The following is a 17,596-nucleotide window of genomic DNA, read 5'->3' as shown; positions in this document are numbered from 1 at the left end:
CAATAGAAAAATTATTAAATAAACCATCATACAGCCATAGGGTAGAATATCATATGGTGCTCTTACATCAAGTTTTTGAAGAACACTTAAGGATACTAGAAAATGCTTTTGATAAATATAAATTTATATATTTTATTCTTTTGGCTGCGTTGGGTCTTCGTTGCTGCATGCAGGTTTTCTCTAGTTGTGGCGAGTGGGGGCTACTCTTCATTGTGGTGCGCGGGCTTCTCATTGCAGTGGCTTCTCTTGTTGCGGAGCACAGGCTCTAGGTACACAGGCTTCAGTAGTTGCAGCACGCGGGCTCAGTAGTTGTAGCGCACGGGCTTAGTTGCTCCGCGGCATGTGGGATCTTCCCAGGCCAGGGCTCGAATCTGTGTCCCCTGCATTGGCAGGTGGATTCTTAACCACTGCGCTACCAGGGAAGCCCTGCTTTTGATAAATATAATGAAAAAAGTAGGATATAAACTATACCTAGTATGACCATGCTTGTGTGTTTGTTTATATGTAAACACATACATATATGAAAATTATATATACACTTCCCTAGAAAATTATATATATATTTATATTATATGTATGTATATATTTACCTAGAAAAAATATTAGAATATACCAGAACTACTATAAGAGTCTCACTGGGTGGAAAGATTACAAGAGATCCTAATGTTCTTTATGTTTTTCAGTATTTCTAAAATTTCTGCAGAAAGTATATTTTTATTTTAAAACTCAATATGATAAATAAAATAAAGACAGCACTCACCTTCTTTCTTTTTCTAGAAGAATTTCTCGTGGGGTCAGGCTTTTCAAACTCTGCTGCCTTTGCCTCTTCCTTCTCCTCTTCCTCATCAGGTATCAGAGAGTACTTGGTCCCACCTGGCTGCATGAAACAATCCTTTGCAAAGTGGCCTGCAGAAGAGAAGTAGAAAAGGTAGGGAGGGAAGAGGCAGTCTCTCACCTTAGCAGGTGGATCTTCCCTAGAAGTTCCTGAAGGGCTGGCTCGTTCAGGAGGTACTAATGAGTTCATTCAGAGCAGCTGTTGCCTTCAGAGCAGATTTTCTGCCACCTCAAGATGGCATTGCTCACTTAAACAGAGCCAGACAAGCATCTGGTCCTAGAGCTGTGGGAAACACTGGCACCGCTTTTTTTTTTTTTTGCTGCGGTACGCGGGCCTCTCACTGTTGTGGCCTCTCCCGTTGCAGAGCACAGGCTCCGGATGCGCAGGCTCAGCGGCCATGGCTCACGAGCCCAGCCGCTCCGCGCATGTGGGTCTTCCCGGACCCGGGCACGAACCCGTGTCCCCTGCATCGGCAGGCGGACTCTCAACCACTGCGCCACCAGGGAAGCCCTGGCACCGCTTTGGAATGGCAAAGGACGTGAGGACACAGGCTTGTGCTGCCCTCCATTAGCAACTGGGCTCAGGAATTTTTAAAGGTCTATTTGGAACTTATTCCTGACAATGAAAGGCTGCTCCAGAGAGCGTAATACTTAGCAGAGGGAGCCGAGTGGCAGCCAAGCCCCAAAGGAAGGACAGCTCTTAGGCAGCAAGCAGGAAGGCAGCACTCAGATTCAAGCTAACACCACAGAAAGACAGCAGTCACCTAGGGGCACTCAACATTCACAGACTGTCAGGTCTGGCAAGGGCCTGAGAGATCATCAAATCCAACACTGCATTTGCAGAGGACATGAAGGCCCAGAGTAGAGAAGTACCTCAAGGTCACACAGACAGCAGCAGAGCTAAAACTTACCCCAGGTCTCATACCTCCCTGCCCTGTGCTCTTTCTGGCTGCATCAAAACCAACCACCTTTGGCCTGCCTGGGCCAAATTCCATCTCTCATTATTCTTCTCTGCCTCATGTAACACCTGGTGGACACAAGTTGAAGGTAAGAGAACCCCACCCTCCCTGAGCCTACACTGCTATTAAGCGGCCCTTTAACAGATGCTACACAGCTGGTTTTGTCTGAGCTCTTTGTAGACCCTCTCTCAGGGGCACAAAGAATTTGATGAAGTCATCAAAAAGCTATGTGTAAACTACTTTGCAACTCGGAGTCCAGAAGCGGGATGGTGCCTGGAAGGAGAATACAGCATAGAGTTTTCCAAATATCTATGCTGGAAATGGTCCCACAATACTCATGAGGAAGTATTCTTTCTATTTTATTTTTCCCTTCCTCCCTCTACATTAATGATAAATTGGGGCTTAAACCCCACGATCTGAACCAGGGCACAAATCTGCTACCACTCATTGTAGAAAAGTCAAGAGAGTTGGGTAGGTGAAAGGCTAGGGAGAAGGGGTGACAAATTGAGGTCACTCTGAAAACGAGAAGCTGGCAATACCTCTCATTATAGCTCCAACAAGGGAAGTCAGGCTGAAAGAGCTCTTTAATATTTGAGTAGGACTGAAGGAAACTTGAAGAAACAAAGCTAAAAGGAAGTGACTAGCCTGTATTCTTTATTACTAAAAAGATACTGTATTCAGAACTCTGAAGTTATAGAGATAAAGGTAATAAGCAAGAAAGAGCTTGACTTGGATCCTTAAGGAATATATTTCCAAGTCACTTAATTTTTGCAGCAGAACAATAATCATCCTTAGAGATAAAAATTTAGAGTGTTAATTTAGAGTGTTAATCATAATCCAACACTCTTACCCCTCCTGGCGTAGTACATGGGGGACCTTGCCCAGGCAGGGCATCACCCGTAGAGAGTGGGGAGTAGTGGTGGTGGTGTAGTATCTGGCAGGTCAGCATTCAGAAAAGGAAACAGAAAAAAGCAACAAGCCATGAACTCTGATGTGAGTCTAGTAGGAACAGCAGATGAGCAGGTGAGGCCAGCATTTGGCTAAAAACCACAGTGAGCTAACTCACACCAGGGGCTTCCCGCATCCCGTAAAGGGTCCACCACAAGGAGAGAAAAACTGAAACGACCAGGGACTTCGCCTTACCTTTACAGCCACACTTCTTGCAGGTAGTGTTCAGGACAGCCTCGAGGGTGATCTTCTGCCCAGTGTAATCCTGGAAGGACCGCCTCCGCCTCTCTTCTTGCCTGTATGAAATGATACTGACTGTTGGCCCTTTTAAGAGATATGGCCAGAGATACTACAAGTTAATACTCCATGTTGTTTTTTGTTTTGTTTTTGTCAGGTAGAAGGGAGAAAGGAAAAGCACTGGGCATAAGGAAACAGGCAGTGAAAGAAATGACATGAAATGACAAATTTTTTTCATTCAGGACAAGGCTCTGAATTAATAATTATGAATGAGACTAGATTCCATCTCACTGATGCACAGGGGATGAATATATAATTACTCACCTTGCTAAGCCCCCTGCAATCCTTACAAGGTCACTCCTGGGTTTAAAAGACCTTCAAAAACTTCTTAGAAAATCAAGTCCAAGCTCCTTGGTATTCCAGGCCTTTCACAGTCTGTCTCTAACTTACTTTCCCAGCCTCATCTTGTACAATATGCTCAAGGCAAACCAGACTATTTTACCTTCCCCAGATGGTTCACTGCTTTTGCTCAGGCAGCTCCCTCTTTCTGAAATGCTCCGCTTCCCCTCTTTACTCCCACTTCACCACCTAACTACACCCAAACATTTCAAGGCTCAGCTCAGTTACTGCACCTCCTTCTAACCAGTTATCTTCCCTGAGCCCCTCAGCCAGAATTAATCTCTGCTCACATTCGCGTAACACTTTTTAAAAATTCTAAACATTTGACCAAAGTATAAAATACATACAGAAAAGTGTTCACAAGTATACAGCTTCACTGATTTTTACAATTTGAAATATCCCAGTAACCAGTACTCAGATAAAGATGCAGAATATCACCAGCACCTCCGAAGCCCCTCTAGTCACGGTGCTTCCCCCAAGGGTAGCTACTACTCTAGTTTCTAACAGCATAGATTAGTTTTACCTATTTTTGTAAATTATATCAACAGAATCAGAGCATGGGCCCTTCTGTGTCTGGCTCCTTTCGCTACTTTGTGAGATCCAACCAAATGTTGTGTGTAGTTGTGGATCAACTATTCTCATTGCTGCAAAGTATTTTGCTGTTGATGGGTATGTGAGTAATTTCCATCATGAAAGTGCTTCTGTGAACTTTCTAGCACACGTCTTTTGGTGAACATATATATATGTATATGCATTCCTTTGGGAAATGCCTAGTTCCACGTAGGAGGGGAACTACTGGGTTGTAGGGCATCTGCCTTAGTAGACACTGCCAGACAGTGTGTTTACCAATTACACTCCTACCAGAAGAGCCAAAGTACCCTAGTTGTCATAGCTCTTAGTTTTTACCTTTACTATAACACACAGTACCTGCACAGAGTACTCTTAGAAAATGTTTAATTGAAGAGTATCACTCCTGATCATTCTTTCTTTGAGACTCTAACTGTATCCTATACACATGTCAATCCTAGCACATATCACACCACAGAGTTGTTTCTTCTCTAGATCGTGGGCCTGTTTAAAAAATATCTTACTTGTGTTTGTTTCCTTAGCACCTCAGCCCAAGGTTTGGCAAGCAACAGCATCAATAAATGCTTGTTGGGGCTTCCCCGGTGGCGCAGTGGTTAAGAATCTGCCTGCCAATGCCGGGGACATGGGTTCGATCCCTGGTCCGGGAAGATCCCACATGCTGCAGAGCAGCTAAGTCCAAGCGCCACAACTATTGAGCCTGTGCTCTAGAGCCCGTGAGCCACAACTACTGAAGCCCACATGCCTAGAGCCTGTGCTCCGCAACAAGAGAAGCCATGACAATGAGAAGCCCACGCACCACAATGAAGAGCAGCCCCCGCTCACCGCAACTAGAGAAAGCCCACGCGCAGCAACGAAGACCCAACGCAGCCATAAATAAATAAATAAAATATATTTTTAAAAATTAAAAAAAGAAAGCTTGGTGAAATTTCTTTGTTCTTCATCCAAAATATTTTTCTTTACCTGAATGTCTTTAACTTTGACCTCTGACTTCACCTAAGATTTTCCAACCAGGTCTCTGTAGAGTCCAGCAAAACCAGAAATATTCTGCCAGAAGAGCCACATTACCCAGAGAAATGCAGGATAACAATATCAAAGCAAAACAGAGCTACTCACTTCACAAATTTCAGCCAACAGTTTCATGGGATATGTGGGCTCAAGAGAAAAAAGAGAGGATAAAGATACTCCATATTCTGTCCCATTCATTCTTTAAAGTTCAGCTCAAATTTCGTATCTTCTATAAACTCTACCACAAGCAGAGTTAAATACTCACTTTATTTTACTGATTTGTTTACATTTTGCCTCACCCTCTGTACCACAACCAGGACTTGAATAGTAAAGTCTATGTCACGTTCTTCTCTAAATCTGAGCAGAGAGCACACCATCTAGCATAGTGTTGTCCAAAGAATGTGAAGATGGACAGTTCTATAAATTTATGTCTGTACTGCTGACTATTTATGTCTGACTTTATGTCTATGGCTAATGAGCACTTCAAATGTGGTTAGTGATTGAGGAATTGGATACCAAATTTTATTTACTTTTTTTAAAAAATAAATTTATTTATTTTATTTATTTTGTCTGCCACTGTCATTGTCATTGGCAGGCGGATTCTTAACCACTGCGCCACCAGGGAAGCCCCCAAATTTTATTTACTTTTAATTACTTTACATTTAAATAGCCTATGTGACTAGTGGCTTCCCAGTTGGGACAGACCAGAAAAGCATATGGTTTAAGTTCTGAAAATGTCTGTTCAAATCCCTAGCTTTTGCCCTAGAAGAATCTTAGTCAAATGACAGGAGGTCTACTGTCTGGTATGGGTCATGCGAGAGGGTCAGTTCAAAGGGTGAAGCTTGAATAACAAAAACCAAGGCAAGGAGAGTGGAGAAGTAAATGTGAGTGAGTTACTTAACAACAGGCATAAAGTTTTAGTTAAGGAAGATGAGTGAGTTCTGGAGATCTAATGTACAACATTGTATGTATAGTCAACAATACTATTATACACTTAAATATTTCTTAAGAGGGTAGATCTCACGTTAAATGTTCTCACCACAATAAAATAAAATTAGACAAACAAACGAACAGAAAACCCCACCAAGGCAGGATCTTGGGGACATAACTTGAACAGTCATGAAAACTCCATTGTTTTCGGATGTCCTTATTTGTAGAACTGAGTTTCAAGTGACTATGAGTTGCAGCTTAATCAAACCCTCACTATAATGAATTCCAATACACTGCAGATTCAAAAATACTATAAGCCGAATCATACCTCCCACCTAACGCCCAATTCCACAAATGTGTCACTCACCACCTGTCTCCCTTTCTGTCCTTATTGCCATCATGCTAGTTTAGGCTTCATTACATTTCACCTAAACAGTAATAATTCATTTACTGGTCTCCCTGCCTCTAATCCATCCAGCACACATAGTTGGATTAATCTTTCTTTTTTTTTTTTAAGTTTAATAAGTGGCAAGCACCAGTGCTAGTACAATGATATGAGTAAATACATTAAAATGATAGGACATGGTAGATAGTCTACCAGTGGAAAGAGATATATAAATGGACAATTACAGTGTGGCGAAACATAAATGCTCTTTCTAAAGACTATACTACGCCGGCTAAACCTAACTGGACACTGCATTTAACCCCTTTCCATTTGCAGATTCACTTATTAGATGACCTCGTCAATACTTTGGAGCCTGAGGGAATGAAATATAAGACAGCTAGATTTTGATGAAAAATGAAAGGTAGTTGACAAACTCTGTGTAGCTGTGTAGCATGAAGATACTGAGCCTAATAGGGTGAGGCCAGAGAATGGGGTACCTGGAGAGAATAATCTGCTCAGGAGTCTCTCCCACTCAAAGGCTTTAAAAATCATTCATATTCTTTGACTGCTATTCAAAGCTGTTCACAATCTGACCCCAATGTATCTTTCAAGCCCTACATTCTAGCACCTGACCATACCCTCTTCTTTCCTTAAACAAGACTCCTGAATTGCCATGTGCTTTCCTGCCTCATTCCTTTCCTCAGACTATTTCTTCTGCCTGGAATACTATTCTTTCCCCTGCTGCCTGACAAAGTCTTATCCATTCTTCAAGACCTAGCTCAATTGCCATGTCTTCTCTGACCATCAGGGCCTAATATCAACTCTTCCTCTTCAAGCTAATTCCTAGAATCCTTCCTTTAAAACACTCTTTTAACATTTATTACATGTTGTCTTAAAATTAAAGTTATTTGCATAATTACACTAGGCAGTAAGGTCCTTAGGCAGAAACCTTGGTATTGCCATTATACCTCACATAGAATATGAGCCCAGTAAATATTTGTTGAATAATGAGTAAATGGATGCACTAACTTAACGACTACTATACATTAGGCACTATGGGAGATAAGATGTGGCCTCTGCCTCATGGGTTTTATATATCCTTTCAAAAGAAAGGGTATGATAATCTCAGATATTAGAGGAAAAACAAAGAAACATTTTAAAACAATAACTACAAGTAGCCACTATGTGTTAAGTTTCTACTATAGATTAGACAATTAGGCTCTTTATAAACAAGATTTTATTTAAATCATCCCATCATTTCTAAGATGTAGGTGTCATTACCTCCATTTTGAAGAAGCTGAGGTTCAAAGAGGCTAGCTAATCTGCTCAGGGTGGTATACTAGCTTGTGGCAGAACTAGGACTCTTTCTGATTCAAGTCTAACTCTAAAACCTGTCATCATTCCACTATGCCATGCTTCTTTCCTAGATGCAGTCTAGAAATAGTTTACAACAAAAGTTACTGTTCGGTCACTTAGTCATTACTAGAAGTAGTCCATACATAAAGACACATTCATCATAAAACCAGGGGGTCCTTTCCCTTCCCCTCCCTTGTTGTGAGAAAGAGAAGTAGCTCTTATATCTTACTTGTTTTATATTTTATCCTTATAAAGGTGGCTTTGGGAAATTTCACTGCTTTTAATGAGTCTGTATAGACAGGATTCTTTGGAGCAGAAGTAATTTATTACAATGCAATCAGTAAATGCCAGACTTAAATAACATTTCTGAGCTCAGAGTTATAAAAGATTTCTAATGTAAATGGAAAGTGTTATATACCCACAGGCAAATTATCACCAAGCATCAAGCTAAAACTAAGAAAATAAAGTAAAATGGAGATAACACCCACTTTGCAGGTTGTTATGAGAATTAGATGCACTGATGTACACAAACCACCTGGCATAATGCCTGGCACATAGTATGTATTCAATAAATATCATTTCCCTTCCTTTTAGGTAAATTTCCTTCATATCCAAAATGATTTTGCTCAGAACTATAAACCTAAGGGTTTCCAAACATTGTGCCGCCAAGATCCCACTCAAACAACATTTCTTATTTTTAAAAAAATAATAACATGATGGCCATTAAGAGCATCCAATTAGCATGAGATAAAGAATGTGATATTTTATCATCAGAAGCAGTGAAATAATGTCATGGTTAACCTGAGGATAAATGTATGATTTTTTAGTTGGCTTTCTGAAATACTTGAAACAGTTCATAAACCCCCAAGACTCCTTCAAGGGATATTAGCGACCTAGGAACCCCTGGTTAGAAACCACTGGCATATACAGGTATCCCCTTGTTTTATTGAGCTTCACAGATATTGCGATTTCTACAATTTGAAGGTCTGTGGCAACCCTGCGTTGAGCAAGTCTACTGGCACTATTTTTCCAACAGTATTTGCTCACTTTATGTCTCTGTATCAAATTTGGTAATTTTGCAATATTTCACACTTTTTCATTATTATTATTATTATATTTGTTATGGTGATCTCTGATCAGAGATCTTTGATGTTACTACTGTCATTGTTTGAGCATTTTTTAAGCAATGAAGTATTTTTTAATTAAGGTACATACACTGTTTTTTAGACATTATGCTATTGCACACTTAATAGACTACAATATAGTGTAAACATTACTTTTATATGCACTGGGAAACCAAAAAATTCATGCGATTTACTTTATTAAGATATTTGCTTTATTGTGATGGTCCAGAACTGAACCCACAGTATCTCCAAAGTATGCCTATATTCAAGAAAGATTTTGAGACAGCAAATTCCCTGTATCACCAGCCAGTATCCTACAGAGAAAATTTTCCATTCATAAATGAAAGGTCAGAAGAGCCAGTGAAAGTAAGGTGCTGTGTTCAGAACACAGCATATCCCAAGATGCAGGAGTCTAAAACCCCACTGGAGTTATTCCTCCTACATGGTCTCTGCCTTTTTTCAGTCCCAGAGCTAGGAGAAAGGCAAATAACAAATATCTCATGATGAATGCTTGTTGGCTAACTGGTTAAAGGTCAGAAGCTGAAAAAGAATAAGGGGAAGGAAATGAAACCACTGACAGTGCACTTCTATGCTAGGAGGTGCATGTTAGCATTTCATCTGAGAACTCTATGCAGTAATGTGTTATCTTTAACACTTTATACCTCTAAAAACCAAAGCTCACAAAGGTCACATAACTCATCAGTATCATAGCCTACAAATAGTAGAGTTCCCAAGTGGGCCTGATTCACTACAGCATTCTGTGGTTTGAGAAGTAGAAGGATTTTAGCCTTTCCAAACATTTTACCTACTCAATGATAACGTTGTTGGGGTCAAGGTCCTTCCCAGTCCCTTGGTTGACAACCTTCATGGAGAGGGATACTTTTATCCTATCATTTTTCATCTGAAAAAAACAAAAGCAAAGTCAGCAAAAGCTCAAAGTACATCATTTAGACTGCTGGTCTAAAATTATCGAAGAATTGAAGTTTTTATCATGTAACAAACACTGAGTTCCTCTTATGGCCAAGGTCCTGTGCTCTGAACATTGCGGGTACTAATAAGCATAACAGGCAGATCCTATGGCAAAAGCATTTTAGGAAATGGTTTTCTTATCATTCTTGACCCTCCTCGGGGGAAAGACAAAAATGGTTGCTCAGAAATCTGGGGCCTGTGGAAGTAACCAGGAAGAAAATAAAAGCTGTTTCTTTTAGATAGTTCAGCATAATAATCTGTTCAGAGATCCATGAGCACGGAATAGGTTTCAGAACATTCCAGTGGACTAGATCTCCTTTTGGACTTCGTCTAAAAGCTTTTTAAACATGAAAACAGGGGCTTCCCTGGTGGCGCAGTAGTTGAGAGTCCGCCTGCCGATGCAGGGGACACGGGTTCGTGCCCCGGTCCGGGAAGATCCCACATGCCGCGGAGCGGCTGGGCCCGTGAGCCATGGACGCTGAGCCTGCATGTCCGGAGCCTGTGCTCCGCAACGGGAGAGGCCGCAACAGTCAGAGGCCCGCGTACCGCAAAGAAACAAAACAAAACAAAACATGAAAACAATTAAGAGCATCTTTAAATGTGAAGACAGTTGTTAGCCACATTGGTCTTCTTTTGCTTCCTCCAGCATTTGAAGGCCCTCTTCACTTTGGGGTCTTTGTATTAGCTATTCTCTTTGCCTGGAATATTCTTTTCCTAACATTTCACATGACTAGTTCCTTTTCCTTTGGGTCTCAGCTCATATACCATCCCCGCAGAAAGCCCGTTCCTGACCACTTTATCTAAATCTACCTCCACATTGTTTGAACCTATTAGAGCACTTACTATAACTTATAATTATTTTTAATTATTTTAGCTTGCTTACTTTTTATTTGTCTCCTCCAGTTATAATCTATATAAGTTCCATAACCACTGGAGTCATTTACATCTGATTCTTGTATCCCTCAGACCTAGTACATAATAAGCACTCAAATACTGTCGAATAATATCTCTTTCAGGCCTGTCTCCCCTGCCATTCTCTGGTAAAAGAGCAGGTCTCAGTGTATGTGCACATCTCTCCTGTGGTTTGTCCACACCCGCAGACCCTCAAGTGAGTTGCTGTTAACAGGATCCTCCAGTGCTTTCTCATTTCCCTCACATTGCATGGTGCCAGGTAAAATGGAAAAAATGACTGTAAACTCTATGCCCCTTTTTGCTTTGGTCCAGATTGAAGTCCATCTGGAAGATTTCTACTAAAAGATAGTTTCATAGATTAAGTTTTCTTCTCTCTTTTTGGTTCTTTACTTTTTTGGTATTTTCTTCACACCCACCATGTGGGTGAACTTCAGGGAAGGAAGTTTTATAAACATGTACTTATTGCACCACACTTATTACATACAGTTCACAACGTTCCTTCTGAGTTTGCATGACAGACAGCCCAAAGGTTTAAATTCAAGTCAGATTACAGTGGCAGGATTCAAAAATAAGATTATCAGCCATGGTTAACAATGCATACACACTCATGAAACATCATCATGAAATACTACGAAAATCCCAGCTTTTCCTAATCCTTTCTAATAAGTTAAAGTTGCACAGAACTTTACCTCTCGTCCAATAAGCTTCACCCACACTTTGTCTCCGACATCTACTATCTCAGAGGGCTTATCCACGCGACAGGATGACATGTGAGTTCGATGGACCAGACCTGAGCACAAGAAGAAGAAATAAAATAAGGCACAGGGCATGTCTGGTATTCATACTCTAAATAACACAGTAAGGAGAAGAGTTGGAGATTCACTGAAAAAGGTTTCATTAATTTAAAAGTGCAAATTAAAACAATTTGAGGACTTCCCTGGTGGCGCAGTGGTTAAGAATCCGCCTGCCACTGCAGGGATCGAACACGGTTTCGATCCCTGGTCCGGGAAGATCCCACATGCCACGGAGCAACTAAGCCTGCATGTCACAACTACTGAAGCCCGCACGTCTAGAGCCCAGGCTCCGCAACAAGAGTAGCCCCTGCTCGCTGCAACTAGAGAAAGCCCACGTGCAGCAACGAAGACCCAACACAGCCAAAAATAAACTTATTCAAAAAAACAATTTGAGATCACTTTTTATACCTAATCAACAAACAAATATTCTTTAAAATAGTGTTTAATGTTAGTACAGATGTAATACAACAACTATATTTATATAATACTGGTAAAAATACAAGTTGGTAAAATTCTTTGAAAACAAAGGGCATGGAGATGTTTATACCTTTGATGCAAGAATATCACCATTGGAATTTTTCCAAAAGAAAAACTCAGTAGAGGCAAAAATCTATGGCATATAAAAATACTTGCAGAAACTAACACACCATTGTAAAGCAATTATACTCCAATAAAGATGTAAAAAAAAAAAATACTTGCAGTATTATTACCTACCAAGGTTAAAAATAAAAATTACGAAACAATCTAAACGACAAATAATTGGAAAACAGCTTGGTAAATTATGATAAATCTTCAAAAAAGAGTCAACAGGGACTTCCCTGGTGGCGCAGTGGTTAAGAATCCGCCTGCCAATGCCGGGGACAGGGTTCGAGCCCTGGTTCGGGAAGCTCCCACGTGCCGCAGAGCAACTAAGCCCGTGCGCCACAACTACTGAGCCTGTGCTCTAGAGCCCGTGAGCCACAACTACTGAAGTCCGCACGCCTAGAGCCCGTGCTCCGCAACAACCGAAGCCACCGCAATGAGAAGCCCACGCACTGCAACGAAGAGTAGCCCCTGCTCGCCCCAACTACAGAAAGCCTGCACGCAGCAACGAAGACCCAACGCAGCCAAAGCAAAAAAGAAAGGAGTAAGCAGCCATTTAAATTACAGTTACAGAAAATAATTATGATAAGTGAAAAAAGTAAATATAAACAAGGTGACATTTTTAATCTATTAAATTAGCAAAATATTTAGAAGATAATATCCAATGTTGATATGAGTATATTAAAATAAGAAATATTTCTGAGGCTAATATAAATCTTTAGAAACCATTTAGCAATGGCTATCAAGAGTGATAAAAATATTTAATAAAATTAAATACTTTTCCTTGTCTGTCCAAGGTCCTTTTCTGGGAGAACCACCTTCCCTACATTCTAAAATAATCTGGTCAGTCCTTGTAATTTGGTTGGAGCTGATCTGACCCCCAGCTGTGAGCACATGACACAGGCGTAGTCAATCAAGTTACTTCATTCCCCAGGCCACAACAATTGATTGGTTCAGGGACAGACACAAGATGCTAGCTAAATCAAATCCACTTTCTCAAGCCTTTTGTCAGGATTATAAACTACAGAAAGTTACCAATGCTCATCTTTACCACCAGGCGGCAAGAGTAAGCCAGAGGGAAGCAAAAGAAGAGGCTGCATAAACAAGCGACCAAAGCCCTGAAGGCATAAACTGAGCACCTGATCCAGCCACGGGGAAGGTAAATTTACTCCCCAGCTAAATTAGACAAAACGTTTCTCCTGTATTTTTGTCCCTTGCGACCAAGAGTTCTAATAATTAACTTGACCCATAATCACTTCTGAGACTAAAAAAATAATCTTATACACAGAAAAATCTATATGCACCTAGAAAAGTGATCTATATCAAAATATTCAATGTATTTTTAAGACAGAAAAAAATTAGAAACAACCTAATATCTAGCAATAGGGTAATGGTTAAGTCAACTATGGTACAGCTACTTGGCCCATTAAAAACAATGTTCAAAAGATTATGTAAAAATACATCAATAATTCACTCTTTTGTAAATATTTATTGAGTGCCTACTATGTGCCAAGCATTGTAGGCAACTAGCATTTTCTCATTTAAATAATAAAAATGCTTAACACAAATTCTAAAAATTAGAAAGAAATAATCTAAACTGCTATGGATCGCAGGTTAATGTTTTATTTTCAGATGTTTTAATAGAGAAAACTATATTGAGGGAAATGAATATAATAAACAATTATTTTGAATGAAAATAATCCAGTAATCTAAAGAAAAAACTTGACAAGTCAAACAAAGATTTATGTCCAAAAAACCTGCCCTACCTGAAGTTTCCTGAGAGAATTACTAACCTTTATTCTCAGTCTCTCTCTCACACACATGCATACGCAAAGTTGTCAGCACATGCCTGTAACTCAAAATATCTACCCTCTGTGTCTGGAGCTCCTGTGGGAAGCCACTGCTTTCTCTGATCATGGTTATTGGGTCTCTCAGACCTAATTCAGCTGATTCTGGAGGTTGATAGCCTATCTATCGTTCAATACCCCAGGAACCAAAATATTCTATATACATTATATAACCCATGTTTAAAATTTTAGACCATCACATAATCTCTAAATTGGATAAAATTCATGGAGCTGGGCTTTTTTCTTTTTCATGATCATGTAATGAGCAGAGTAACCTAAATGGAAAATCCGAAGAGGAAATTCAGATGCCCTACAGGAATGGGAAACGTTTCATTTTGACATTTTTCCGCTACAACTGTCCTCTAATTCTCAAATTCACTTCTTTCCTGAACTGCTAATGGAAGTTGGGAAAGAAATTACTGTTGAACCTAATATAGTTGAGAGAACTTCTTTTATTTTTTTCTCAAACAGGTCTATTTATTGGAGTACCACAAAGAAAGAATGAGTTAACCATTTGTCCTTCTCCCATGTGATCCCAAAGCAGGATATTTTCTAGCCCAGTCATCTCTCTTAGTTAAATATGGCACTTTTGTAAAGCATTAATAATGAAAAACTACAAACAACTTAAAACGATTATGTGGTACATCTGAATAATAGAATAATGCTTTTAAATGTTTACAAAAAGTATTTTAAAAGACAAAGAAATGTTTAACATTCGTTAAGTGTAAAAGCTGCAAAATGTATATATAGAATATAATCTTAATCTCAGTGTTAATTTTTATGCACATATGTGACCATAAAGAAATACACTGGGCTTCCCTGGTGGCGCAGTGGTTGAGAATCTACCTGCCAATGCAAGGGACACGGGTTCAGGCCCTGGTCTGGGAAGATCCCACATGCCACGGAGCAACTAGGCCCGTGAGCCACAACTACTGAGCCTGCGCATCTGGAGCCTGTGCTCCACAAGAGAGGCTGCAACAGTGAGAGGCCCGCGCACCGCGATGAAGAGTGGCCCCTGCTCGCCGCAACTAGAGAAAGCCCTCGCACAGAAACGAAGACCAAACACAGCCAAAAATAAATAAATAAATAAAATAAAAATTAAAAAAAAAAAAATACACTGAAATGTTAACAGTGCCTATCTCTGTGTGGTAGTAATATCACACAATGATCATTTGCTTTGGTAGTTTTTTCCCTTATTTTTCTATAAGCATGCAATAGTTTTAACCATAAAAATTTTAACCACAAAAACCTATATATATATATATATATATATATATATATAAGCAAAATGTAAAAATGATATGTACACTATGATTGGAATTATGTAAAATTATGTCTCATATGCACACAGATGAAAAGGGAACATAAAAATTGTTATGCTGGGGTGTAGGATTTTTATAGTTGAAACATTAATGGCTTATCTCCTTAGTTTATTGGGTGAATTAAACAAGAGAAATGGTCTAGGCCACAGTCTTGAATGCAAATGTCAGGTAGGCAGTTGGATATGTAAGTATGTAGCTCAGACAAGGGGTGTAAACTGAAGATACAAATGTAGGAGCCTTCAGCATGCAGATGCTTACATGTCAAAATACATTAATCAGACTGTCAATTTAGTGATTGGTTTGGTGATAGACACAATTCACCAATTTATTAACTTACAACAGAGGATATACTTTTCTTATACTTGGAAGGTTCCCAGTCCTTATCTAGGTAAACTACCCACTGACCCCAGTATCAAATACCTAAAAATTAGATTAGTGATCAAAAATTGCTTCAACACAGAATCAGAACAAAAGGGAGACAAACGTTTTGAGAGATGTTTCCAGTCCATGAAGGTTTAACGGACCCCCTCATAAAAGAATCCATCTCTCTAGTTCCTACCATCAGATTCATTTTTTCCTTATTAAGGCAAAATAAACACTGCCAACTTCAGGCTCTCAGGCTTTCTTTTACTATGTTCCAGAGACTGATATCTGCTCATATAATCTCTCCCTAGTAGAATGAGACAATCAATTAGACTTCAGCCTACTAAAGTGCAATTTCATTCCAATCCCTTTTTCCCTAGAATTAAACCCAAATTATATTGTTGAAGTCTTGAATGCTCCCAACTCCTCAGACACAGATTTATAGGCAATTACCTGGTATATTTCTGTCTATGGCTAATTCTATACTCTGTGTAGGATTCATTAGTTTCCTTCTCAGAAAACAGCCTGAATTCTTGGGAGGTACTTCATTGTTACCCACATACACCACCAACAGTTGGATTAAATGCATATGGTAGAAGGCACCATATAAAACATGAGGCTCCCTCCTTGGTACTGGGTATTTCACTAGATACAGAACATCCACACATTCATTTAAACCTTACATCAGCCCTGTGACATTAGGTTCACATGAGGAAATAGTCTAGAAGTTAAGTAAATTGTCCATGGTCACAAAGCTGATAAAGAAAGAACTGCAATTCAAATATGAGTCTGTCAGGTCTTCTACAACACAGTAGATATTTCTCCATTTTTTTTATTATCAATCTGTTATCTTTTCAATTAAAAAGAGAAAGATCTCATCTACAACAGTAGAAACACATCTAATTCTGTTCTAGCAAACACTCCAGAACAGAAACCAACAAAAATGCTTTGCTCATCATGTCACATGGAAGGGGGGAGTGTGTGTCTAGATCTCTGACATTAAGCCGTAAATGCCCAAAGGGCATATCAAATCCATCATCATTCAGTAAACCTAACATAACACTTAAACAGAATGAGTCCCATCTGAGTGTATGCTGGTAAAAGAAAGAAAAAAAAAATTCTGACAACTTGGAAAGAGCTAGCATCTAAATCGCCATATGAGAAAAACAGACAGCCTATTATAGTTCCCTTAAAAATATTCTCCCAACTGTGTTAGGTTCACCATTAATTTCACAAATTCCATTGACAATAAAGGAAAGAGGTTAAAACTTACAAACTATTAGGGGACAGCTGCAGCCCAAAAATGTCAAAATAAAAGGTCTCCTTTATCTTTGGGGCATCTGCATTCCCTCTCTAGACTTGTCAAACAAGTTATCTCCAATAATGTAAGCACATAAATTAAAGTGCTTGCACATCCTTTATCTTGTTGAGATTATGAATTCATTCAAACATTTACTAAATATCCACTATATTATAAGCAAAAGTGGATCCAAGGATAAGACATCATCCTGCTTGTCAAGAAACTAAAGTATACACATCATCCCATTTCACAGATAAGGAAACTAAGGCTCAAGGACTAAGCAACCTGCTATAGTCAAGAAGCCAGTAAATGGGGGAGCTGGGACTAGGATTCATGTATTCATTTAATAAAATTCAATGAACACCCACTATATCTCAGGCACTGTAGTAGGCCCTGACTCATCCCAACAGCCTAACTATTCCACAGTTCAGTGGATTAACGGCAACTTCACTTATTTTATTACACTACATTGTAATTTGTTTACATCTCTAGACTGTGAACAATCTGAGAGCAGCAGGGACTATGTTTTCTTATCTCTGTGTTCCCACATAACATACTGACCAGAAAATAGAACTCAATAATTATTTGTTAAACCTGAATTCTTTGTTTAAAATATTTGTGCTACTACCACAAGCAAGGCACTTTAAAAGTGTTTAACACTGAACAATCTCTACTCTCAAAATTTCAGTTTAGTGCTGGTGGGCAGAGGATAGTAGAGAAAAAAAGAACTTCATAAATATAT

The 17,596-nt window shown here is 39.4% G+C and overlaps 1 protein-coding gene across 2 annotated transcripts in view; it reads right to left on the bottom strand.

Moving 5' to 3' along the window:
- Window positions 1–17,596, bottom strand: part of ZCCHC17 (zinc finger CCHC-type containing 17) — a 54,942-nt gene that overhangs the window by 17,615 nt on the left and 19,731 nt on the right. For both annotated transcript variants that reach the window (XM_032643888.1, XM_032643896.1), the window contains exons 4-7: window positions 11,336–11,436; window positions 9,575–9,666; window positions 2,937–3,037; window positions 761–906 (exon numbers count right to left, since the gene is read on the bottom strand). In XM_032643888.1, the coding sequence (XP_032499779.1) occupies window positions 761–906; window positions 2,937–3,037; window positions 9,575–9,666; window positions 11,336–11,436 (440 nt within the window). The remainder of the gene's footprint in view (window positions 1–760; window positions 907–2,936; window positions 3,038–9,574; window positions 9,667–11,335; window positions 11,437–17,596) is intronic.

The sequence above is a fragment of the Phocoena sinus genome, chromosome 1 (assembly GCF_008692025.1).
Source record: "Phocoena sinus isolate mPhoSin1 chromosome 1, mPhoSin1.pri, whole genome shotgun sequence".
NCBI classification, from domain to species: domain Eukaryota; kingdom Metazoa; phylum Chordata; class Mammalia; order Artiodactyla; family Phocoenidae; genus Phocoena; species Phocoena sinus.
The sequence above is the reverse complement of the archived record's forward strand: the minus strand, read 5'-3'. Positions and strand labels throughout refer to the sequence as shown.